Genomic DNA, 21942 nt, shown 5'->3' with positions numbered 1-21942 from the left:
TGGAAGCTTTTCTGATGGTTTAGGAAAAGATGGTGGGTGGGCTTATAAAAGGTACAAGAACAAGAACGGGACAGTTACATTTAGGAAAAGAAGAACGGGACAGTTGGGTTTAACAAAAGATGGTGGGTGGGGTTATAAAATGATCGTTCAGTGACACACGGAACAAGAACGCAACACAAACCCTGGTCACCTGGGTGAAAGTCCTGTGTTGTTTGACCCATCCACCACCCCAACCTACCTCCTTACGCGGCAATTCGATATTACCTACTACTCACTACTGTTGTCGCTATTAATACTACGTCATATTAAAGCACCACAGTGCTGCTGCTCTGCCTGGTGCGTCCCATACACATGCTGAAGGATGCTTTTTGCATCATATCTGACGCTGAGAGGAACTGCCCAAGCATCAGTATTTTACGAGTTGGGAGTGAGAACGGGTTGATGTAACATATGCGGAAAAAGCCTAATAAAATAAATAAAAAATAAAAAAGTAAAGCTCAACATAATTTTTCAAACTGACTAACAGCAGTGACCTGTTGTGACAACAAACCATGCACACTTCTCTCCTGTAGGAGAGACACCGTCTCTGAACTGCCGACCGTTTGCAACTGTGGTGCCGCTCAGATTGGCAGCTTCTAGACAGGTGATAAATGAGTGCAGCTCGCTTGCCACTGTCCTGACACCTGCCACAGGCTTGCCACTGCAGTGCCACCCGCCTGGCAATGTCAGTAATTGCACTCTCTGTTTCTCGTTTGTTACAGGAAACAGGTTTAACAAACTGAATAGCCAATTTAAACACACTCAATGAAAAGCTTAAAAACTTAAAACTACAGCAGCTGCACCACGACCCTGCTCCCTCAGAAATTTTAAGTGCAACGAATCACATCATGTGTGCAGAGTGCAGTGGTATAGACACAAAAAGAACATGCAGAGGTTGTATTCGTCTGTTATTTCTGTATAGCAAACAATTGAGAGTAGTGCGCCCACTGCCTAGGTAATTGCTGAGGCTCTGCGCTGTACCTGGGTCTACCTCTGATCATGTGTAGATGGCTTTACCGTTCATCTGGTTCGGCAGCAGAATAAATGGTTTTGCAGTTGCTTCACTTTCTGTCAACCAGCGGAAATACAGACAGCGCCACTCTGCCATAGCAACGCACTTTGTGGTCGGAGGGTGTATTATTCCTAAATCCTAAAGTCCTGTCAGCCCACACTTAATTCCCCACCTTCCGTCACCGCAGTAAGGCAGCAAGGGCGTCAAATGGAACCTATAACATCTGTAAGCTGAACAGCCAATCCATCCATCCATCCATCCATCTTCGTCCGCTTATCCGGTGTCGGGTCGCGGGGGGAGCAGCTCCAGCAGGGGACCCCAAACTTCCCTTTCCCGAGCAACATTAACCAGCTCCGACTGGGGATCGGCGTTCCCAGGCCAGGTTGGAGATATAATCCCTCCACCTAGTCCTGGGTCTTCCCGAGGCCTCCTCCCAGCTGGGCGTGCCTGGAACACCTCCCTAGGGAGGCGCCCAGGGGCATCCTTACCAGATGCCCGAACCTCAACTGGCTCCTTTCGACTTAAAGGAGCAGCGGCTCTCTCCGAGCTCCTCACGGATGACTGAGCTTCTCACCCTATCTCTAAGGGAGACGCCAGCCACCCTCCTGAGGAAACCCATTTCGGCCGCTTGTACCCTGGATCTCGTTCTTTCGGTCATGACCCAGCCTTCATGACCATAGGTGAGGGTAGGAACGAAAACTGACCGGTAGATCGAGAGCTTTGCCTTCTGGCTCAGCTCTCTTTTCGTCCTGGCAACGGTGCGATAGATTGAATGCAATACCGCACCCGCTGCGCCCGATTCTCCGACCAATCTCCCGCTCCATTGTCCCTCACTCGCGAACAAAACCCCAAGGTACTTGAACTCCTTCACTTGGGGTAAGGACTCATTCCCTACCTGGAGAAGGCATTCCATTGGTTTCCTGCTGAGAACCATGGCCTCCGATTTAGAGGTGCTGATCATCATCCCAACCGCTTCACACTCGGGTTGCGAACCGATCCAGTGAGTGCTGAAGGTCGCAGGCCGATGATGCCATCAGGACCACATCATCTGCAAAGAGCAGCGATGAGATCCCCAGCCCACCAAACTGCAACCCCTCCCCACCCCGACTACGCCTCGATATCCTGTCCATAAATATTACAAACAGGATTGGTGACAAAGCGCAGCCCTGGCGGAGGCCAACCCTCACCTGAAATGAGTCCGACTTACTACCGAGAACCCGGACACAGCTCTCACTTTGGTCATACAGAGATTGGATGGCCCTGAGTAGAGACCCCCTCACCCCATACTCCCGCAGCACCTCCCACAGTATCTCCCGGGGACCGGGTCATACGCCTTCTCCAAATCCACAAAACACATGTAGACCCGGTTGGGCGTACTCCCAGGCTCCCTCCAGGATCCTTGCGAGTGAAGAGCTGGTCCGTTGTTCCACGACCAGGACGGAATCCGCATTGTTCCTCCTCAACCCGAGGTTCGACTATCGGCCGAACCCTCCTTTCCAGCACCTTGGAGTAGACTTTACCAGGGAGGCTGAGAAGTGTGATACCCCTATAATTGGCACACACCCTCTGGTCCCCCTTTTAAAAAAGAGGAACCACCACCCCAGTCTGCCACTCCTTTGGCACCGTCCCAGACTTCCACGCAATGTTGAAGAGGCGTGTCAACCAGGACAGCCCCTCCACACCCAGAGCCTTGAGCATTTCTGGACGGATCTCATCAATCCCCGGGGCTTTGCCACTGTGTAGTTGTTTGACTACATCAGTGACTTCCGCCTGGGAAATCGGACGACAATCCCCGTTATCCTCCAGCTCTGCCTCTAACATAGAGGGTATTAGTCGGATTCAGGAGTTCCTCAAAGTGCTCCTTCCACCGCCCTATTACCTCCTCAGTGGAGGTCAACAGTGTCCCATCCTTACTGTACACAGCTTGGATGGTTCCCCGCTTCCCCCTCCTGAGGTGGCGAACAGTTTTCCAGAAACACTTTGGTGCCGACCGAAAGTCCTTCTCCATGTCTTCTCCAAACTTCTCCCACACCCGCTGCTTTGCCTCTTTCACGGCAGAGGCTGCAGCCCTGCAGCCCTTCGGTACCCTGCAACTGCCTCCGGAGTCCTCCGAGATAACATATCCCGGAAGGACTCCTTCTTCAGTCGGACGGCTTCCCTGACCACTGGTGTCCACCACGGTGTTCGTGGGTTACCGCCCCTTGAGGCACCTAAGATCCTAAGACCACAGCTCCTCGCCGCAGCTTCAGCAATGGAAACTTTGAACATTGTCCACTCGGGTTCAATGCCCCAGCCTCCACAGGGATGCACGAAAAGCTCCGCCCGGAGGTGTGAGTTGAAAGTCTGTCGGACAGGGGCCTCCTCCAGACGTTCCCAATTTACCCGCACTACACGTTTGGGCTTACCAGGTCTGTCCAGAGTCTTCCCCCACCCCCTGACCCAACTCACCACCAGATGGTGATCGGTTGACAGCTCTGCCCCTCTCTTCACCCGAGTGTCCAAAACATACGGCCTCAGATCAGATGAAACGATTATGAAATCGATCATTGACCTTGGCCTAGGGTGCTCTGGTACCAGGTACACTTATGAGCATCCCTATGTTCGAACATGGTGTTCGTTATAGACAATCCATGACTAGCACAGAAGTCCAACAACAAACAACCACTCTGGTTTAGATCAGGAGGCCGTTCCTCCCAATCACACCTCTCCAGGTGTCTCCATCATTGCCCACGTGTGCGTTGAAGTCCCCAGCAGAACAATGGAGTCCCCCACTGGAGCCCCATGCAGGACTCCAGTCAAGGTCTCCAAGAAGGCCGAATACTCCGAACTCCTGTTTGGTGCATATGCACAAACAACAGTCAGAGTTTTCCCCCCACAACCCGCAGGCGAGGGAGGCGACCCTCTCGTCCACCGGGTAAACTCCAACACAGCGGCGCTCAGCCGGGGCTTGTGAGTATCCCCACACCCGCCCGGCGCCTCACACCCTGGGCAACTCCGGAGAAGAAAAGAGTCCAACCCCTATCCAGGAGTATGGTTCCAGAACCGAGACTGTGCGCAGAGGTAAGCCCCACCAGATCTAACCGGTAGCGCTCCACCTCCCGCACCAGTTCCGGCTCCTTCCCCCACAGAGAGGTGACGTTCCACGTCCCCAGAGCCAGCGTCTGCCGCCCGGGTCTGGTCCGTCGAGGCCCCTGACCTTCACTGCCACCCATGTGGCATCGCACCCGACCCCAACGGTTCCTCCCACAGGTGGTGGGCCCATGGGCTGGAGAGATGGGAGCCACGTAGCTTGTTCGGGCTGTGCCCGGCCGGGCTCCGTGGCAAACCCGGCCACCAGGCGCTCGCCGACGAGCCCGCCGTCTGGGCCTGGCTCCAGACGGGGGCCCCGGCCTTCCTCCGGGCAGGGTCACTCCATCTCTACCTTGCTTCTTCATTGGGGTTTTTGAACCATTCTTTGTCTGGCCCCTCACCTGAGACCACTTTGCCTTGGGAGACCCTACCAGGAGCACAAAGCTCCAGACAACACAGCCCTCAGGTTCACAGAGACACACAAACCTCTCCACCACGATAAGGTGATGGTTCACGGAGAAGGAACAGCCAATCAGGTAGCCTAGAAATCTAGACGCACCCAAGTGGCAGCAAATGTAATTTGCAGCCAGGGGGGTCTAGGCACTCTCCGTTGACTTGCGAGCTGGAAAAACTGCCAATCACATTGTGTATAGAGTCGGTGGGCGGGGCTTATGGCTGCTGCTGCTGGGAACAGCGGTCTTCTGGAAGACTTGAAGTTAAGCTTTTCTTTGAGAAAAGAACAAAGAACAGCACATTGTTAAAAAAGGAAGATGTGTTCGGAGTTTTGCCGACCAGATACCAAAAGTGTAATCTATCAACTAGCTTTGCTACCTTCTTCATTGCTCTGGTTGGTTGTAGCGCTATCCTATTACGTGCAGAGGGAATTTGAAAGACAACCGTTTATCCCGCCCCTCGGATTGAGCTCCATCAATGGTGAGTTCCCAGACCCAACATCTTGATGTGGGTCTGGCTTGTCAGGCTACCAATCAGGTTGATGCCTACCAACAGCTCCGACGCCAATTCAACATGTTGAATGGGCAGTGATTGACTCAGAGGCAAACTGTTATCTAACCTGATGTGAAACAGTTTGTGAACATGGATATTATCACTGGCTTCATACTTGATTAAGCCCTTAACTATAAATCTTGAAAACTTTGCATTTCTGCTCATTTTCCAACTTCTTATTCTGATTTCCTCCCTTCAGGCCGCTATAGATTTCAGTTCAGTTCAACTTGCACAGACCTGAAACTTGCTGCTGATAGATAATCCATCACTGTCAGCATAAAGTCACCTTTTATTTTATTCAGAGATTGAAAAGTCTGCACTGCTCTGCCAGGTAACAATAACTCTGACATAAATAATAGCAGAGATAAAGGTTATTGTTATGTATTGGTATCTGCAGAGATCTGTATTTTAAATGAAGGAGTCCGTAAATGCAGAAGAAACACATTAACAAATGGCTAACACTTAATATGGCTGTTACGCCCCGCCCCGGTTTAGGAGTGTCGGAGCACAACATAAAGGAAATGGAAGAGTGGAAATTGAAATAATAACAAAACAATGTATTGCTTTAACGATACAACAAAGGTTATTTCACAATTTCATCTTAATAACTCTAACGGAAGCTTACCTTCAGGGTGAATCAATGCCAAAATAATAAACAGAAAACCCTAATTCTCCCGACCAAAGCTCTGTCTAAACCTTAATCAAATGAATCCAAACAAAAATAAAATTTCTAAACCTTACTCCCTAAACTAAAGAAAAACCTGAGAAAACATAGTCAAACTGACCCCTACTGCTTCGTACAAAAATAAAGTTATCTCGAACTGTTACGATGAGGGCCGTAACAACGGCACACAAAAAGGAAAACCTCTAAAGGGAGACGTCCAGGAGGCATCCTGTTCAGATCCCTGAACTACCTCAGCTGGCCCATTTTGACTTGAAGGAGCAGCGGCTCTACTCCGAGCTCCCTCCTGATGTCGGAGCTCCTCACCCTATTTCCAAGGGTGAGCCCAGCCACCCCACAGAGGAAACTCATTTTGGCCACTTGTATCTGTGATCTCATTCTTTTGGTAACCGCCTCATCCTGGATCTGAGGTTCAAACAATTGGTCAGAGCCTCCTTTCCTGCACCCTGGGCTAAACTTTCCCGTGGAGGCTGAGCAGTATGATGTCCCAATATTTGGAAAACACCCTCCGGCCTTTTTTCTTTTTAATGGGAACCACAACCCCAGTCTACCACTGCACAGGCAATTTCCCCGGCCTCCAAGCGACACTGAAAAGGCGTGTAAGCCAACACCGCCAAATAATGTCTAGAGCCTACAGCATCTCAGGATAAATCTTATCCACACCTGGGACCTTGCCACTGAAGAGCTTTTTGACTACCTCAGCGACCTCTTCCAGGAATATGGGTAAAGCTTCCCCTCTTGCCTCCCCAACGGAGAACATGTTGGTCCGGTTCAGGAGTTTCTCAAAGTGCTCTTTTCACTGCTCAACAATATCCCCAGTCTAGGTCTGCAGTTCTCCCCCACTCCTCAACATGAGTGAAGCCCTGCTTTGCCAGAACTTCCTTGAGGCACAGAGATCCTTCTCCATAGCCTCTCCAAACTCCTCCGACACCCATGTTTTTGCTTTGGCGACCATCGTAGCTGCAGACCTTCTTCTTTTTAGTACCTTTGATCATCTGTGATGGATGAGAAGTGTGCGTCCAAGTCATTGTTGGGTAACTCAACCCTAAAGTACAGTGGAGCATCTCTTCTGCATGTCTGCATGCAGCATTGTCAGCCTAGCTGGTAGTCACATTGGACAGCAGTAGAAGAAGTGCTGTTACCTAAAAAACAATGTTACCTAAACATCTAAATTAAGCATTTTGACCTGCAAATTACCAAAAAGGAGACATTTTTCAAATGCTTATTGTGTTTAGCACTAAGTGGTTAGTTCAGTAGTTTAGTCAGTAGTTGCTGTAGGAGTTGAGTTTCACCCCTATGGTTTGATTCTGACCTTAACCTAACAGACAGCAGCCTCAGTGTTTTCTGATCCTCTGCTTTGGCATGCTGTCAGAGCTGGAATTAAGGGTTTTGCTTAGTTAAGCTTAACGTTGTCCCCTGGCAAATGGCGGGAAGGCTGTTATTGTGAAGCAAGAGGTAATATCAGCTTTGTCACAGAAGCTGTCAACCAACTGCTAAGTTCTTGATCTATAGAGTAACCAAAGCGATCTTCAGGCAGGTTTTTATGAAGCTCACAGTTGTGTAACCTGCTCTATTTTTTTGTTTTTTCTTGTTTTTCAGGTTTATGAGCAAGACGACCTTTCAGAGCAGATGGCCAGTCTAGAAGGCCTGATGAAGCAGCTCAACGCCATTACTGGCTCCGCCTTCTAACCCCTGACACCGAGCCCAGCCCAGCCCTCAGCCTTGGTCCAGTCTGGAAACCTTCTTCAAGCCTTGATGTCACCTGCTGTCCATATTCTAAGGGCGGCAACAGGTCAATCTGAGTTTGAAGACGCCTCTTTGGAATCAGAACTACATCTGTGCTGGGTTGAGTTTGTTTGGTTTCTACTGGTCTCAGGTAGTGTCTACTATTTGGGACAGGGATAGGATAGAAGGGAATCAAACTCTTAAGAACACGACAAGGGTGGAGGGGCTTCTTTAGGAGTTCAAACTGAAACCCCTCTAGACTCTTCAACCTCAAACACAAAACTAGAAAAACCCAACGCCTAGCGCCTCAGCTTAATGACACAGGATGATGGGATAATCACAAAAAAGAAGACAAAGTTATAAGATCCCTCCTGTTTCTCTTCTTTGTGGTATTTATTAGCGTCCTTACTGAGTTAGCCACAACTCAGTTACTGTGACTGTAGCTCATTTATTTTTCATGATCGCTGTTGGAAGTATTCCTTTTGTCTTTTGGTTTTTGTTTGGGTATTCCAGCTTTGTGCAGTTACAAGGATGTGTATATGGTTTGAAATGCCAACATAACCTACAGTAAGAAACAGAAAACACATCCTCAACCACCAAAGTTTCAACAAAACATTTTTTTTCTAACCTGGATCGGAGGTCGCCTGTTTTGGTGACACAAGGTGATCCTCTCTGGCATTTCATGCGTACTTTTCCGAACAAAACAGCTTTCAATTTTCACTCAGAACCCATGCAACAATTTCCCCTCTGGATTCTGAGGTTTCAAAAAAACAAAAGGGATTAAGACTGATTTTGGCCGGTTCTAAACAAGTGTGAGAACCTACTAGACCGGTCTGAATCGCCTGGATCGGATCCAGCTGACTACTCTCACAGGACTGTATAGACTCCCACAGTCTGTTGCTGCTCTTGATCAAGACTTTACTCTCCTTAACCCAGACATACTCCAATATTTACCTACAAAGACTTGTGTTGTTGCCAAATTCTCATCTTGGAAAACTTATTGTAACCTTTGTTTTTGCTCCTTGTTCAAGTCTGTCTCAGTCTCAACCATGGACTGGAAGTCAATGAAAAGCAGTAAGATGATCCGTGTGGAACACATGTTATAAGAAATCTGGATTTGGATCGGTAGGACCCATCCCATCCTGGACAAATGAAGATTGACTTGATATGGTATACGGTGATATGTTCTTTTGAGAAACGTGTTCATTCAAATTCGGTCTTAACCCCTCGTTCACAATTTGTCACGTTGCACTGTACGTACATCACATTCAGTGCATCGCGTCGCCCCCTGCTGGTTGGAGTATTGAAGACTGATCACAGTCTGCAAAATGAAGACTACGTTGTTGACTTTTGGGACACATTGAATTAACTGTTATCTCTGAATCACGATCTCAATTATAAGATAACTAAAATATCATGTTGTTTTCTTGAGAAAACAAATAGTTTGAAATTTGTCGTAACTGTGATGAAAAAAAATTGTGAAGGAGGTGTTACAGCAACAGGATAAGGAATCAAGTTATTTTGGGAATTATTGTTATTATTATTAGTATTATTATTGTTATTATTATTAGAGATGGTTGTGGGCAGCAAATGATAATGACAGTGATCTCCACCCGTGTTTATTTTTTTTACTTTGTGCAGTTTCAGCTTGTGTTTGACTGAACGTCAGTGTGTGCTTTTGATGAATCCATATTTATTTTTCATGAGATAAACACACTTGTACCTCTGTCGACCTTGATCGCCCACATGGGACAATTGCAAAACCGCCAGCTTCACTTTGAGTTAACTTCAGGGTGTTCCGTTTTTATACAAAAATAACGAGAAGAAAAAAAATTAACAAAAACATACACACAAATAATGCATATTCCACAAAGTATATTTTTACATTTGCTGTCCTGTCAGTACTGTGTTTTTTTCAAATCAGGTTTTATTAAACACATTTCAACAGAGAGCTACTTTTAAGGGCACGAGCCACCATGACAATTGATAAAATACAGCCTTTTAATAGTTTCAAAACAAGTGTTAACTATTACGGAGGGAATGTTTTGTACCATTTTTAGTTTGACTCACTTTCAAAAGTGGAATGAGGAAAACATTTGCAATGAGGGAACGAAGCTTAGTGTTATGGATTCAGGATGTTGTCTGTAACATGAGTTCAATCGGGACAGCGGAGCAGAGAGCCTCCGCCTTTCAGTTCCTTAAAACAACTAGATTTGTATTGACAGCGGGAGAGAAAAATCTGATTTTGGACAATTCGTGTGAGAATGAATGGGTTGGGATGTTTTTTTGCGAGTGCGTAGAAAGGCAGGAGCTTAAAATGACAAATGATTCACTAATCAACTGAGGGGGGGCAGGCCATCAGTATGCTCCATATTTGAATGTGTCAACCCAGTCACCATATTGTAATTTTCAGACCTTTATCTTTCTGTGATGAAAGGAAAAAGCCTGAGGGAGACAGAGAGTGGAGGCAGAGAAGGTGAATTGATATTCAGAGGTGGTTTGTATGTGCAAGCTAAGGCACGGAGGAATGAGGCCGGGAATTCATTATAACGCCGCTTCAAATATTATGATTCAAGCTCACGCTTGCTGGGCTGTTATGGCTGTGTGCCGGGGGGGCGGGGGGGTCCCGCGGATGGAAGGGGATGGAAAGGTAACGTCTCAACAGAGCGAGAGAGCAAGCGGGCGGTGTGGGGATCAAACTCATCAGCGTGTTCTCGGAGATTCATCCAGTCTGAGCCGAGTGCTTTCATACTTCTCTCCAGTTCGCTCTTATTTTCCTCCTTTCGGAAAACAGAGCAGAGCTGCAGACAGATGGGATGATCCAACACTGCTGGCCGAGACTGAAATTTGATTTAAAGAAAGAAAATCTTACTTTGACAGTCCTTTCTAAATGAAATGGCCTGTTGACACAATATATTTCTTATTTTCAGTGTCAGAAGGGGAAGGAAAGATGAAAGCAGAGGAAATAATGAGGGTTAAACACATTTTAGCCCATAAATAAGCATACTACTGATTATTTTCAAAATCATCCATTGCTTCTTAGATTGATTCCTTCCTTGCGGGCAGCCATTAGTTTATTTCATTTATATGAAAATAAACTTGCAGAGGCTTCAAAGTTACCCTGGCTCCAGACATTTGAATTGCAGCACACATCTCTTTTACGATTGTTGTCGGATTCCATTTTCCCTGCAGTTGTCAAAAATAACTGATTATTTCAATAGAGATTTGAATCGACCGTTTACCTTAATTATGTGTCATTCGTAAAAACATCTGATTCTGTTATTCCCTGGTCATAAACACCAGCTAACCGTCTCTCGATTCCACAATGTGTCAAATATTGAATTTATCATGATTCATTTGCCTTGTTTTTGCTGCCGCTGAGATAAACAAGACATCCTGCGTGCCTTTACTTTTTACCATAGCATTAATTTTTTTATTCTTTCTCTGTATTTAGTCTTTGTCTGTATTTAGTCGCTTTATTTGAAGTCTTTGTGAAATTTAAAAATGTGCTCTGTGTTATGTTAATTTGTTCCTGCGCAGCCGACACACAAGGAACAGATGAGACGCTCTGAAAAGATGAGCACTGCTGAGGGCTTTTCCCAACGGCCTCATGTCCCTTTTAAACAGAGAGAACTAAGAGACAACTGGTTCTTTACTTCAGTGGCACAGATGCAGCATCTCCACAGCTGTCTGGAAACAGATACATCAAACATGCTGAATGTACTGATGACAAGGATCGTCCTGTACCTGAAATATTACAGATCGCATCCACGAAACAGCCAGTGTGTCCATCAAAATGTCATCCAGGCACACGTTGTAAAATCAACATCCATCGTCATAAGTCATTGAGTCTCAGATTCAAATGAGAGCAGTGCATGTGAATCCCAGGTATCAGATGCTGAGGGCCTCGACAAAGCCTCGGTATAGAGCTCAACAGTGACCGCCCACTTTTTTTACAGCTCTGGTTCCTTTCCATCAATTGTTCCATTGATGTTTAAAAAAATTGCTTATATAAAGAGATTTAAGTCTGGAAACCAAGCCAACCAGCTACGAGATGAATCATGACCATAAAACAGTTGATGCGGCGCAATGTTTTTTTTTAAAAATGGAAAAGGTACAAGACTCAAATCAAAATCCGGTTACACTTTACTTGACGGTATCTACATAAGAGTGACATGACACTGTCCTGAACATGTCATAAACATTATAAACAAGTCCTAAACGTTGTGTGATGTGTTCATGACCATGTCATGTCACTCTTATGTAGAGACCTGTATGTTACCCACAATCCTTATTGAGAAAATATGTGGGATTTTTTCCTTCCGGAACCACACTGTTGAGCTCTATTTGTGAGAGCCGTGTGGAGGCAATCCCAGACCACTTTACTATTTTGAGTACAGCACCTTCAAAACAGCAGGAATATTTGGATTCTTCATTCTGTGCAGACATGCAGCAGGTTGTGTCTGTGCCACTGATCAGATTTCATAGCAGATCTTACAGGGAACATTTTGCATAATTTTAGATAATGTTATTTCTTTGCCAGACAGTGGCAGGGAAGTAACATTGTATTTAAACCTGAACACTAGTCGATCCCCCGGCACCAAAGACCAGCCCATGCAGACTCTACAAATCTCTACCTGCTTTCCATCGCTACATGTCAAACACGTCTAGACTTTTTAGTGTGGAAATCCCAAATACTTTCTCACCACACAATAGCAACATAACCTTGACAGGAATAATGCAGACATGTTGCACGGCAGATGAGCTCAGTTCATTTTGATAGAAATGACTGAAATCAACGGCTGCTCAAAGGGAGTAAATTCATCTGAAAATGGATGGGATGATTTGGAAATTGTGAAGTACAAGTATGTGAGTTAATAAACTGAAACATCCAAAAAATACTGGTATGCTGATCCCAGAACAAAGACATAATGGTCATACTCCCAAAAGGAAATACTCCCCCTCGACGTTATTAAACAGTCAACTTCGTTATCCAGTGCAAGTACACTTTTGTTTCATTTAGATCAGCACCGGATGTATTTTTTCCCGATAAATGTACACAGTGAATCTCAAACCAAAGTTCTCGTCTCCGTCTCGATACTAAGGCTTCTCTGGCCTCTAACAGCCAGATGTTAGGGCACAGTCTGACCCCGGCCTCTAACAGCCAGATGTTAGGGCACAGTCTGACCCCGGCCTCTAACAGCCAGATGTTAGGGCACAGTCTGACCCCGGCCTCTAACAGCCAGATGTTAGGGCACAGTCTGACCCTGGCCTCTAACAGCCAGATGTTAGGGCACAGTCTGACCCCGGCCTCTAACAGCCAGATGTTAGGGCACAGTCTGACCCCGGCCTCTAACAGCCAGATGTTAGGGCACAGTCTGACCCCGGCCTCTAACAGCCAGATGTTAGGGTTTTTCCTTATTGTTTTTTCTTGTAGGCTCTACATACATATTTTACTGTGGAGAAAAACGTTGCTGAAGCAGAACTATAGAACACTGCTTTTTTACAGTGTACAGTTCCACTAGAGTAGTAGTAACTTTTTATAATCAAATTTAATATATTATTATTATTACTTTATTTTGAGTGCTCTTTAAAACTATTATTTATAACCATGTGCTATTTCTGCAAATGTAAATTTCGTTTAGCAAAGGACAAAATGAAAAAGAGGACTGAAGCGCTGTTAAGAGTTTTTTCTTTTCTTCTGGTTTGTTGCCTTAAGAGGTTTCAGTACTTTTCAAAATTATATTGTAGAAAGATTATGTCTTAAAGGCACAATGAGTAGGATTTCCCTAAAACTTTATGTAGAACGTAGCGACCAGGTGCCAAATTGTAACCACGCATCCAAGAAGAAGTTATAATGGCGGACACAGCGCAGAAACAAGCAAATATATCAAGGCAAAACGGCAAGCGGACAAGGCTTGTTCCAACACGAGAGTGACTCTGAGGTCCAACTTTGAATGTTGTGTTTACAAACTGCAACCGGCAAATCCTACTCATTCTACCTTTAATGAAACATTGAAATGGTTTGTCACCAAACTAGGTCACTCTGAGGACACACAGTCACCCCCACTCTTGTTTATTTTCACTCTGAAGTATGTAGATTGATGGCATCTATGCAGTTACCCTTTCTAATTATGACATGTATATAATGGCAGATGTGTCCCTAGGGTCTGTGATGTTTTAAAGCCAGGGGTATAGATTTTACACCTCACCTGCCATCTGGAACCAGGAAATCCTAATTTGTGCAAAGTTGGCAGCGGAGATGTAGTTCGATTTTGTAGAATCTTGTTTAAAATAGATATCCATCACAGCCAACTTTTAGTCTACAAGTTAGTAAAACGTAATTTGTAGTAAATGTACTACAACATGCAGAAACACACCAGGAAGTTCCTTTATAATAATAAAAAAAACCTTGCCCTCTATCTGTGAAGGCTTGTGAACTCCTGTGTTCTGTGGTGACTGTGTGGAACTCTGAAACACCAACCAGACCTGATAAGGTGGAGACTGGGGAGGTTTGGCTTCTGCATTTCAAAGGGAAACTCGACTTCATTAACTTCTTTCTTTGGGTGTTTCCCTCCTGTGTGCGAACCACTGAGGATCAAAAAGGGACAAATTACACGGTCAAAAAAAGACCAAGTGAAGTTGGTCTGGAATATGCTGACTTTGAAAGTGTCCTGATGTTGGTGTGAAATCGACTTAGTCAGCTCCAGCACGGACAGTTTCAGGCCGAAGGCTTACAAAAAGAAAAAAGAAAATAATGGGAAGAAAAAAAGTAAAAAAATGATTTGGACCTCATCTCATCTGGGTGAAAGGGGCCAAATTAAAACAGCCCTTATCTCCTCTCACACAGACAATTACTTCATTTCCAGAACATGATTGTTCGACAGAGGGGCCGACAGATGGACTTCTCTGAGTAAATACAGTTTGACTTCGGCCTTTTAAGAAAATGTCCAATCCTAGAGTCATTACAACCAAATTAGTTTAGTGACTGCAATACTTAATACATTTTGTTCATTTGAGTGGGGGGGGATGATGATGGGATGATGATAGTGATGATGATGAAGTAAAGAAGTTTCTATCGACAATGTTGTATACAATTGCTGGTTTTGTAATGCACTGTAGAACAGTCCCATGGTCCTTTTTTATAGAAATGTTATTTCAATGGTGCATTCTTTTTGTTTGATAAATAAAGTTTTGATACAAAAGCAAACACTTTAACTAGTATTTATGCATAAATGTGCCACCGTGGTCAATAATGTGTGTGTGTGTGTGTGTGTGTGTGTGTGTGTGTGTGTGTGTGTGTTTGTATGGCTATCATTGTGAGGACCGGCATGACATTTTAACCCTTGGAGTGAGGGCCATTTTACAAAGTGAGGACATTAAGGCCGGTCCTCACCTTATTTTTTACTGCAATGCCCTCTAGAGGCTATGGCTTGAGTACTAGTGGAAAACAGTACTATTTGTGTCCCTCAGAGGCTGCCGTGTTCATAGCAGCCATAATATTAAGGTGTTGGAGAGAACAAACAACATAATGTATTGATGATTTAGCTTTTCTTAGTGTCTTACCAATACCAGAGCTAAAATGTAAAGTTTGTTCTGAGGGTGACATAGAGGGAAGGTGATGGGGCCATTCAAATCTAAAGCCATCATCCTCTCAAGAGAGGGAGTATGAGTATACACACCAAAAGATTTTACATAGAACAATATCTACATAAAACAACCTCCAATAGGCCTACATTGACTCTTGACCCCTCCCCCCCATCCCTCATCCCTAGTCACTACATTTTGCACTAACCATCATCCTGGACTTTACTTCTTCCCATTGCACATACTATATATTCTTTGCAAATTTTGCACTCAACCTTTCAGCCTCTTTTTTCTTATGCAACAGTTATTTTGTATGTATATATTTTTTTTTCTGTATTTGTTTGTTTCATAATAATGTTCAATATGTTTGTCTATGTATGCACCTTTCACCAAGGCAAATTCCACATACGTGTACTTATTGTGGCAATAAAAATTTTTCTAATTCTGATGACAAACTCAATGATTTTAATTTACTTCCTATCAGAACTAAGATGTTATAAAAAAAAATATATCTAGAATCTGCACCAGACAGTTCATTCAGCGATGTTTCTGGTGGAGCGGTAAGTCCGTCCGCTTAGCCCTGTTAATCAGCACGAGTGATGAGTGAATTTTAAATCCTTAATGTTAATTACAAACCCGTTTGCCGTCTCTTTCCAAGGATCTGACACCTGGCGGGCTGTGCTGCTTTCGGACAGTCACTCAGCCTCACTGGCTTCCCAGCTGCTGCCAGGAGACAACTAACAGGAGCTACATTAGGTCAGCACCGACTACTGGGCAGCTAATGTTAACCATCAAGTTTCCCTTGTGCAGAGCCCACAGTTATTACATGTATATGTTGTGGCTGTAAGCAGTCCACAAAAGTGTTGCCGTGAGGGACTAAACAGAGATGCAAATCACTGTGCTAAATATGCAATTTCAATCATTTATTCCTTCACATAAAATACAACTAGTACTGCAGTTACCAAATGTAAAGTTACTTTGTGTTGCGATTAAGTGCGTGAGTGTGGTTAACTGGCTCACTCCCTCTCTGTTAAAGCCCAAAAACCAGATGAAGCAAACAAATATACTGTTATTACTTACGCCCAAACCCCGGTGAACCGCCCACCAAATACAATATCAGTGCATAATATAGTAATCAGTGAATAACATAAAAGAGACCATAAACATACAGGAGAAACATGTGGCTCCAACAAATGTGAAAAGGCTGCCTTTCTTCCTTTTCACTGGCCTCTTTTCCCAAAACTAACAATGTTTTGTGTCTGATTAATCCTTAATTTCAATGTAATGTTTTTATTTTGCTACTTTATCATTTGACATAGGTCTTTTTAGTGGGTTCATGGTTGCATACTGTTTTTGCTATGGTTCTACCTGTGATGTCAGGTCAGGTCATGTTGTTTGAGTATGGCTTTTTTTTTTGTTCTGTTAATAAACACTAGTTTTTGACACTTCACAAGCTTCCTGTCCAGCTTCCTCAAAACGCCCCACCACCTCATCGGCCTTTGCATAAAGTGGGTGGTTTGACAGTACAATGATCACTGTTGGAGGCAGAGGAATAGCTAAACATTTGACGTACCGCACATCTACAGTACATAGAAAAGGTTCTAAATTAAGTCTTATGAATTATATCTAGTATGTGCTTGGCGTTACAAAAAAAAATCTGTATTTATCAACCGTGCGCAAGCCAATCGTACGCACATCAGTAAGTAATCAATCTTGATAAATCCCACCTGCTCTTAACCACCATGCTCATTCATGCTTAGGCCAATTGCATTCAGAAATGTCTCTAGTTAACCATATATGGTAACAACAGATCCTTTTATCAACCACATGAATGTTTTTTCCCTCACCGCAATAATGGCAAAGATAGCAAAGAAGAGGCACTTCTTAAACACAGAAATGGAGGTACTGGTACAGTGGTTTAATCCAACCAACAAATATATTGTTTGGTTTCCTAAGTGCAGGAGGAATTACGAAAGATGGAAAAGAAATGCTGCATGGGAGAAGATCGCCAATGCGGTTAATTCCGTTGGGTCTGAGGAAAGAAAAACACGTTGAAGTGCATTGTTTGCCAAGTCTTACGATAACACAAGATAAGCCATTGCACTATATTTCAAACATTTGTCAGAGTTGTCTTTTATAGGGTTTGACACCAGTTAGGCAACTTGTCTGTTTAAAACTAGACAGATGACTAATTGAGTGTTTTCTAATTAAAGGAAACACAGGAAATGTTGATTGCTTACTGCATACTATGACACTTAAATGCTTTTATTTGTAGTATCGCTTTTCTACCACTAGATTATGTTTGTAAGCATGGCCAGAGCTGTGCTTATATTCACACAAATTCCTAAGTGTAAGTGCACATTGGTAAATTCAACATTTAACATGGCAATGTTCTTACGCGTTGCATACGCACGTATCTGTGCGTACACACGGTTAGGGGATAATTAGGCCACTGGAGAGGAAGAAAGAGAGAAGCCATCGTTAACTGCTAAACTAAAGTATCTAACAGAACATGGATTAGCGAGAAAGTCGCTGAAAAAAAGGAAGAGAGCTATGAGTAGTTGAACGAACTGTCTCGGTTTTAATGTAAAGCGGATAATTAGCCGCTGTAATGACAATATGAAAAATCAACTGTGTCAAGCTACCTCAGCTGGACGCTATCAGCAACACAGAGGCATCGTCAAATGGAAATGATGCAATACTAAGCGCTGCGTGTCAGCCAAGCTGGAGGCAGTACAGCTAAGCCCATGTAGCCAGTTTCATTGATTAAAGTTGAAGTTGCTCTGCATATGCATAATATGTTATGTCCAATTATATGGTTAATGTAGCCACTAGCCAGTCGATTTTCCGTGTATGAGAACGAACTAACGGAGCCGCTACTAGTGTCTTACGGCACGGGAAAATAGCTGAACGGCACACACTGTTTGTTTAACGTTACTAGAAAGTTAGTCTGGCTAGTCCACACAGCATTCTGGGATGGGAGAACAATGTGCTCTGGTTTATTGACATTTCTATAAACCAATCACAATCATCTTGGGCGGTGCTAAGTGCCGGATGGAACCACGGTGCCTCTGCAAAATAACCTCGGGAAGGAACTTTTTTGGTGGAACATGTGTATGTTCATAGGTTGTTTTAGTCGTGCAACAGAAAACTCTGATTGGACAGATAGTCTAGCTAGCTGTCTGGATTTACCCTGCAGAGATCTGAGGAGCAGTTAACCATAGTCCTCACAAATCTACCGTAGTTTAGAACACCAACACAAAGAAAGAGGAAGGTGACTGATATGATGAAGGACATCCAGCGGAATTTCCGACAGCAACGGAGCAATCCCCTAAATGAAACGTTGACGATATAAACTACTCCTGATTGACTGGCTACTACTTTTTTTTTTTCAGTAGATGCTTTTGTTCTCTAACTAAAGTAGTTGATAAGTACTTCTACTAGAGTACAGTACTAGCTTCTGGCTACGTGTTTTTTAAACTGTTGAGTTGTTGAAAAGGTTTTGTTTCTTTGTGGACATACTGCACTTGAGGACAGCACAGAGAGAGAAGTGTTGAGGCACTGCACTCTGTTCTGTTCTACTGTTTCCTCTGTTTAGAGACTGACGAGCTGCCAGCCGCTGTCTGCAGGCTGACGAAGCGGATGAATGAGGCCTGTGGTGAGCTGGTTGTTAGCGCGGGACGAGACTGCAGGATAAACTATCTGACAGCTCGTCTCCTTTCTCCGCACGGAGACATCAGCCTCCATCTGCCGCCTGCCAGCCTGACGGACGCCGCCAACCAGACAAAGTGATTAGATAATTTTTTTTAAAAACACAAATTTGGAAAGGTCTGTTCAGGACAAGAGGAATCTAATGAAAACAGTGCAGCCGCAATCCTGTATGCACGTTTTATTTCTGTGAGACATGCAACACATCTCATGATGACAATGCGTAAATGCGCACAGGAGCAGCAGCCGACAGCGGCTCTGTTCTGCTCTGTTCACAGTAATGGTTTTCTCATTAATTATACATTATTTCACCAACAACCCATCCACTGTTAATCAGAATGTTCATGTTTATGACTCAATCCGCAGATAAACTGGTTGCTGGACGCTGAGTATCGCTAAACCCACATATGGAGCCGAATATTCATCAAGAATCCAGCTGATTGCGTCCATTTATATCCCTCCGGGTTTTTGTAGGCTTTCAAAGACTCTCCAGAGTAGGACGAAGGAAAGGTGATTAGATAGTTGTAAATATCTGGATACTGAAGGTCAGGGAAGCTTTCTGTTTCACTTGTTAAGGTCGGAAAAATAACTCCGGGAGCATTTAATCGATCAAGTTTTGCTTTATAGCTGCCTATGTCTTTTGAATTAAAGTGCGCTGTGAACTCGAACGGGTTGAAATCCGTGCTGGTCACCATTCATTTTTGCCACTACTTCCCTGCCAAAATAGCGGCATAAACAGTTAAGTTACGTGACTTAGCTCTATAGCATGTTGTTTGAATCATGTGTGTAACATGGACGTGAATATTGCGGTTATGAGGCCTATGCAGTTTTTGATCATATTCGGGATTTGATGTTTACATGGCACACAGAGAAATCGGGGGCCTGTTTCACAAAACCAAGATAAGGGATTAAGCCGGGATTTCCTGGTTATCCTGGATGAATTTAGCCTTGACTCGGTTTCACGAAAGCAGAGGCACATAAATCACCATGGAGATTTATTCTGTGCAGCTAGCCTGGTCCTGACCAGGCTAACAGCCAGGATTTATTTAATCCTGGAACCTTTTCTGTTCACTCAGCAGTGGTTTTACCCTTTTGTTATCAGCCTGGATTAAAATACAACAGGTGCATATTGCTGTTCATTTAAGTACTGTTATTATTTAAAGTTGTGACCATTATTTTTTCTTATAATTATAAATTTGTCATTGTTACTGTTATATTGCTGTATGAAGACTGCTGTTCATATTGTTGTAAGAAGTTTGATGAATATATTATGGCAGTTGTTGAGATAATTAGAAAAGGCTGATAAAATTTCAAATGAGTTTTAAATGAAGTCTGTTACTAAGGGCAACACATACAATGCTGTACATTTCTATAGTTCCCCAATGCACCTTAAATTATTTTAGTGTATCATTTCTTTTTTTATTCTTTAACAATAAGGATCATGTTTGTTCTGCTTCCATGTGCATTGTATTTGGCATTCTTAGCACACAATTTGTGTTGTCCAGTAAACTGGGACTAATTTGGGAGGATTGTACAATTTTAAGAACATATCCTAACTGTACAATCCTCCCAAATTATAGACTTAGTTCACTGGACCAGTAACTATCTAGTGATGTAGGCTACTGTACGTTCATGTAACAACAGGGAGAGGACACCTTAATGGTTTTTGACCTTATATTTTGCCTGGGGGAAAATAACTGATGAATATACTCTGTTCCATTCATGTTTATAGTGTGCATGGAATTTATCACTTTATTATCTTTATAGTTTCTAGATTTTACAGTCCAATTTCTTCAGTGTCTTTATTTTCTATGTCCATATATACCAGGGAGCAAGGCATATAATATGTAGAGAAGGAAACTCGTCCTCTATAAAAAATAAAAAAACGCGAGAAAAAGCATGACAGATAATAGCGGACAGACTAAATGATAGTCTAAAAATATACATTTATGAACTACTGCTCTTAAATGAAACCATTCAATGTGTCACTTGTCATTTGCAAAAACGAACACCTGTACACTTTGCATTAAAAGCGAGTAGTGGAAGTTCATATGACTTAGGAAATTAATATTTTAGCCAGTGAGAGAGAGGGAGGAACAGAGTGAAAGAGATATTTACGCTTCATATTCTAGCGTTATAGAAAATGGATCTTCATGGTAAATTTCCTGAGTAACATTATCTTCTGCTTACTTTTAAGGCAAAGCGTACAATTGTTAATTTGTGCAAATGATTAGTAGCCTAATCATTGAATGGTAGGATTATGACGATTTCCATTCAGAGCAGAGGTCAGTTAATGTATTTAGGCTGCTTAGCATTCAGTCGGTCCGTGATCGTCTGCTACGCTTTCTCTCGCTGTTTCGTTACAGCGGCCGTGTTATTTTCTTTTTATTCAAATAATGTGTTTCACGTCATCATACTTCCACAAGAAGCTGCTGCTCACTCTGTATAAAGTATGTACAATGCGTATTCTCCATTTTGGCATCAGTAAATCTGTGATCGACCTCGCGGTCTTTTGAGGAAATCCGTGGACGCGCATCTATCTGAATTAGTTCAGCCTGGCTCGACCTAGTCGCTCCTCCTCAGCCTGGCTTGGCCTTCGTGAAACGCACCAAGCCAGGATGCACGGATTAGACTAGGTCAAGCCTCGCTTTATCAGTTATCCTGGATTTAGATATTCTACTTTTGTGAAACAGGCCCCGGGTTATTAATATCTCCATACAGGCTCGCCGACAGCTGTCTGTTCTGAGCGCATCTCTCTCTCTCTCTCTCTCTCTCTCTCTCTCTCTCTCTCTCTCTCTCTCTCTCTCTCTTTTACAAAACACTTCAGTAACATATTTTCATGATCTGGTCATTAAGATATAAAAGTACACTAGGAGCACACTCTCATACACATTAAATATAAGAACAGCTATCTATTTAAAATAGGGCTGTCAAAATGAACATAAAACATTCCTTTAAACAGCCCGTGTTTTTTTTTTAAGTGCGATTAACGCTCACGCCTTCTGTGATTTGGGCTGTGCTGTAGTCTGTGAGTTTCAGGAGACGATGCAGCAGTAACATTAGCAAAAACCATGATAACAGTACAAATATGAAGCTGAAAAGGAGTTAGTAGGGG

At 43.6% G+C, this 21942-nt stretch overlaps 1 protein-coding gene across 1 annotated transcript in view; it reads left to right on the top strand.

The window, feature by feature from the left end:
- The window catches only part of dcc (DCC netrin 1 receptor), a 224859-nt gene extending 215176 nt beyond the window's left edge, over positions 1-9683 (top strand). The window contains exon 29 of the mRNA XM_028602136.1: positions 7407-9683. Coding sequence (XP_028457937.1) covers positions 7407-7496 — 90 coding nt within the window. The 3' untranslated portion in view covers positions 7497-9683. The remainder of the gene's footprint in view (positions 1-7406) is intronic.
- The last annotated feature ends 12259 nt before the right edge of the window (positions 9684-21942 follow it).

Source organism: Perca flavescens, chromosome 16 (assembly GCF_004354835.1).
Source record: "Perca flavescens isolate YP-PL-M2 chromosome 16, PFLA_1.0, whole genome shotgun sequence".
NCBI lineage: Eukaryota > Metazoa > Chordata > Actinopteri > Perciformes > Percidae > Perca > Perca flavescens.
This window is presented reverse-complemented; position numbering and strand designations above follow the sequence as displayed.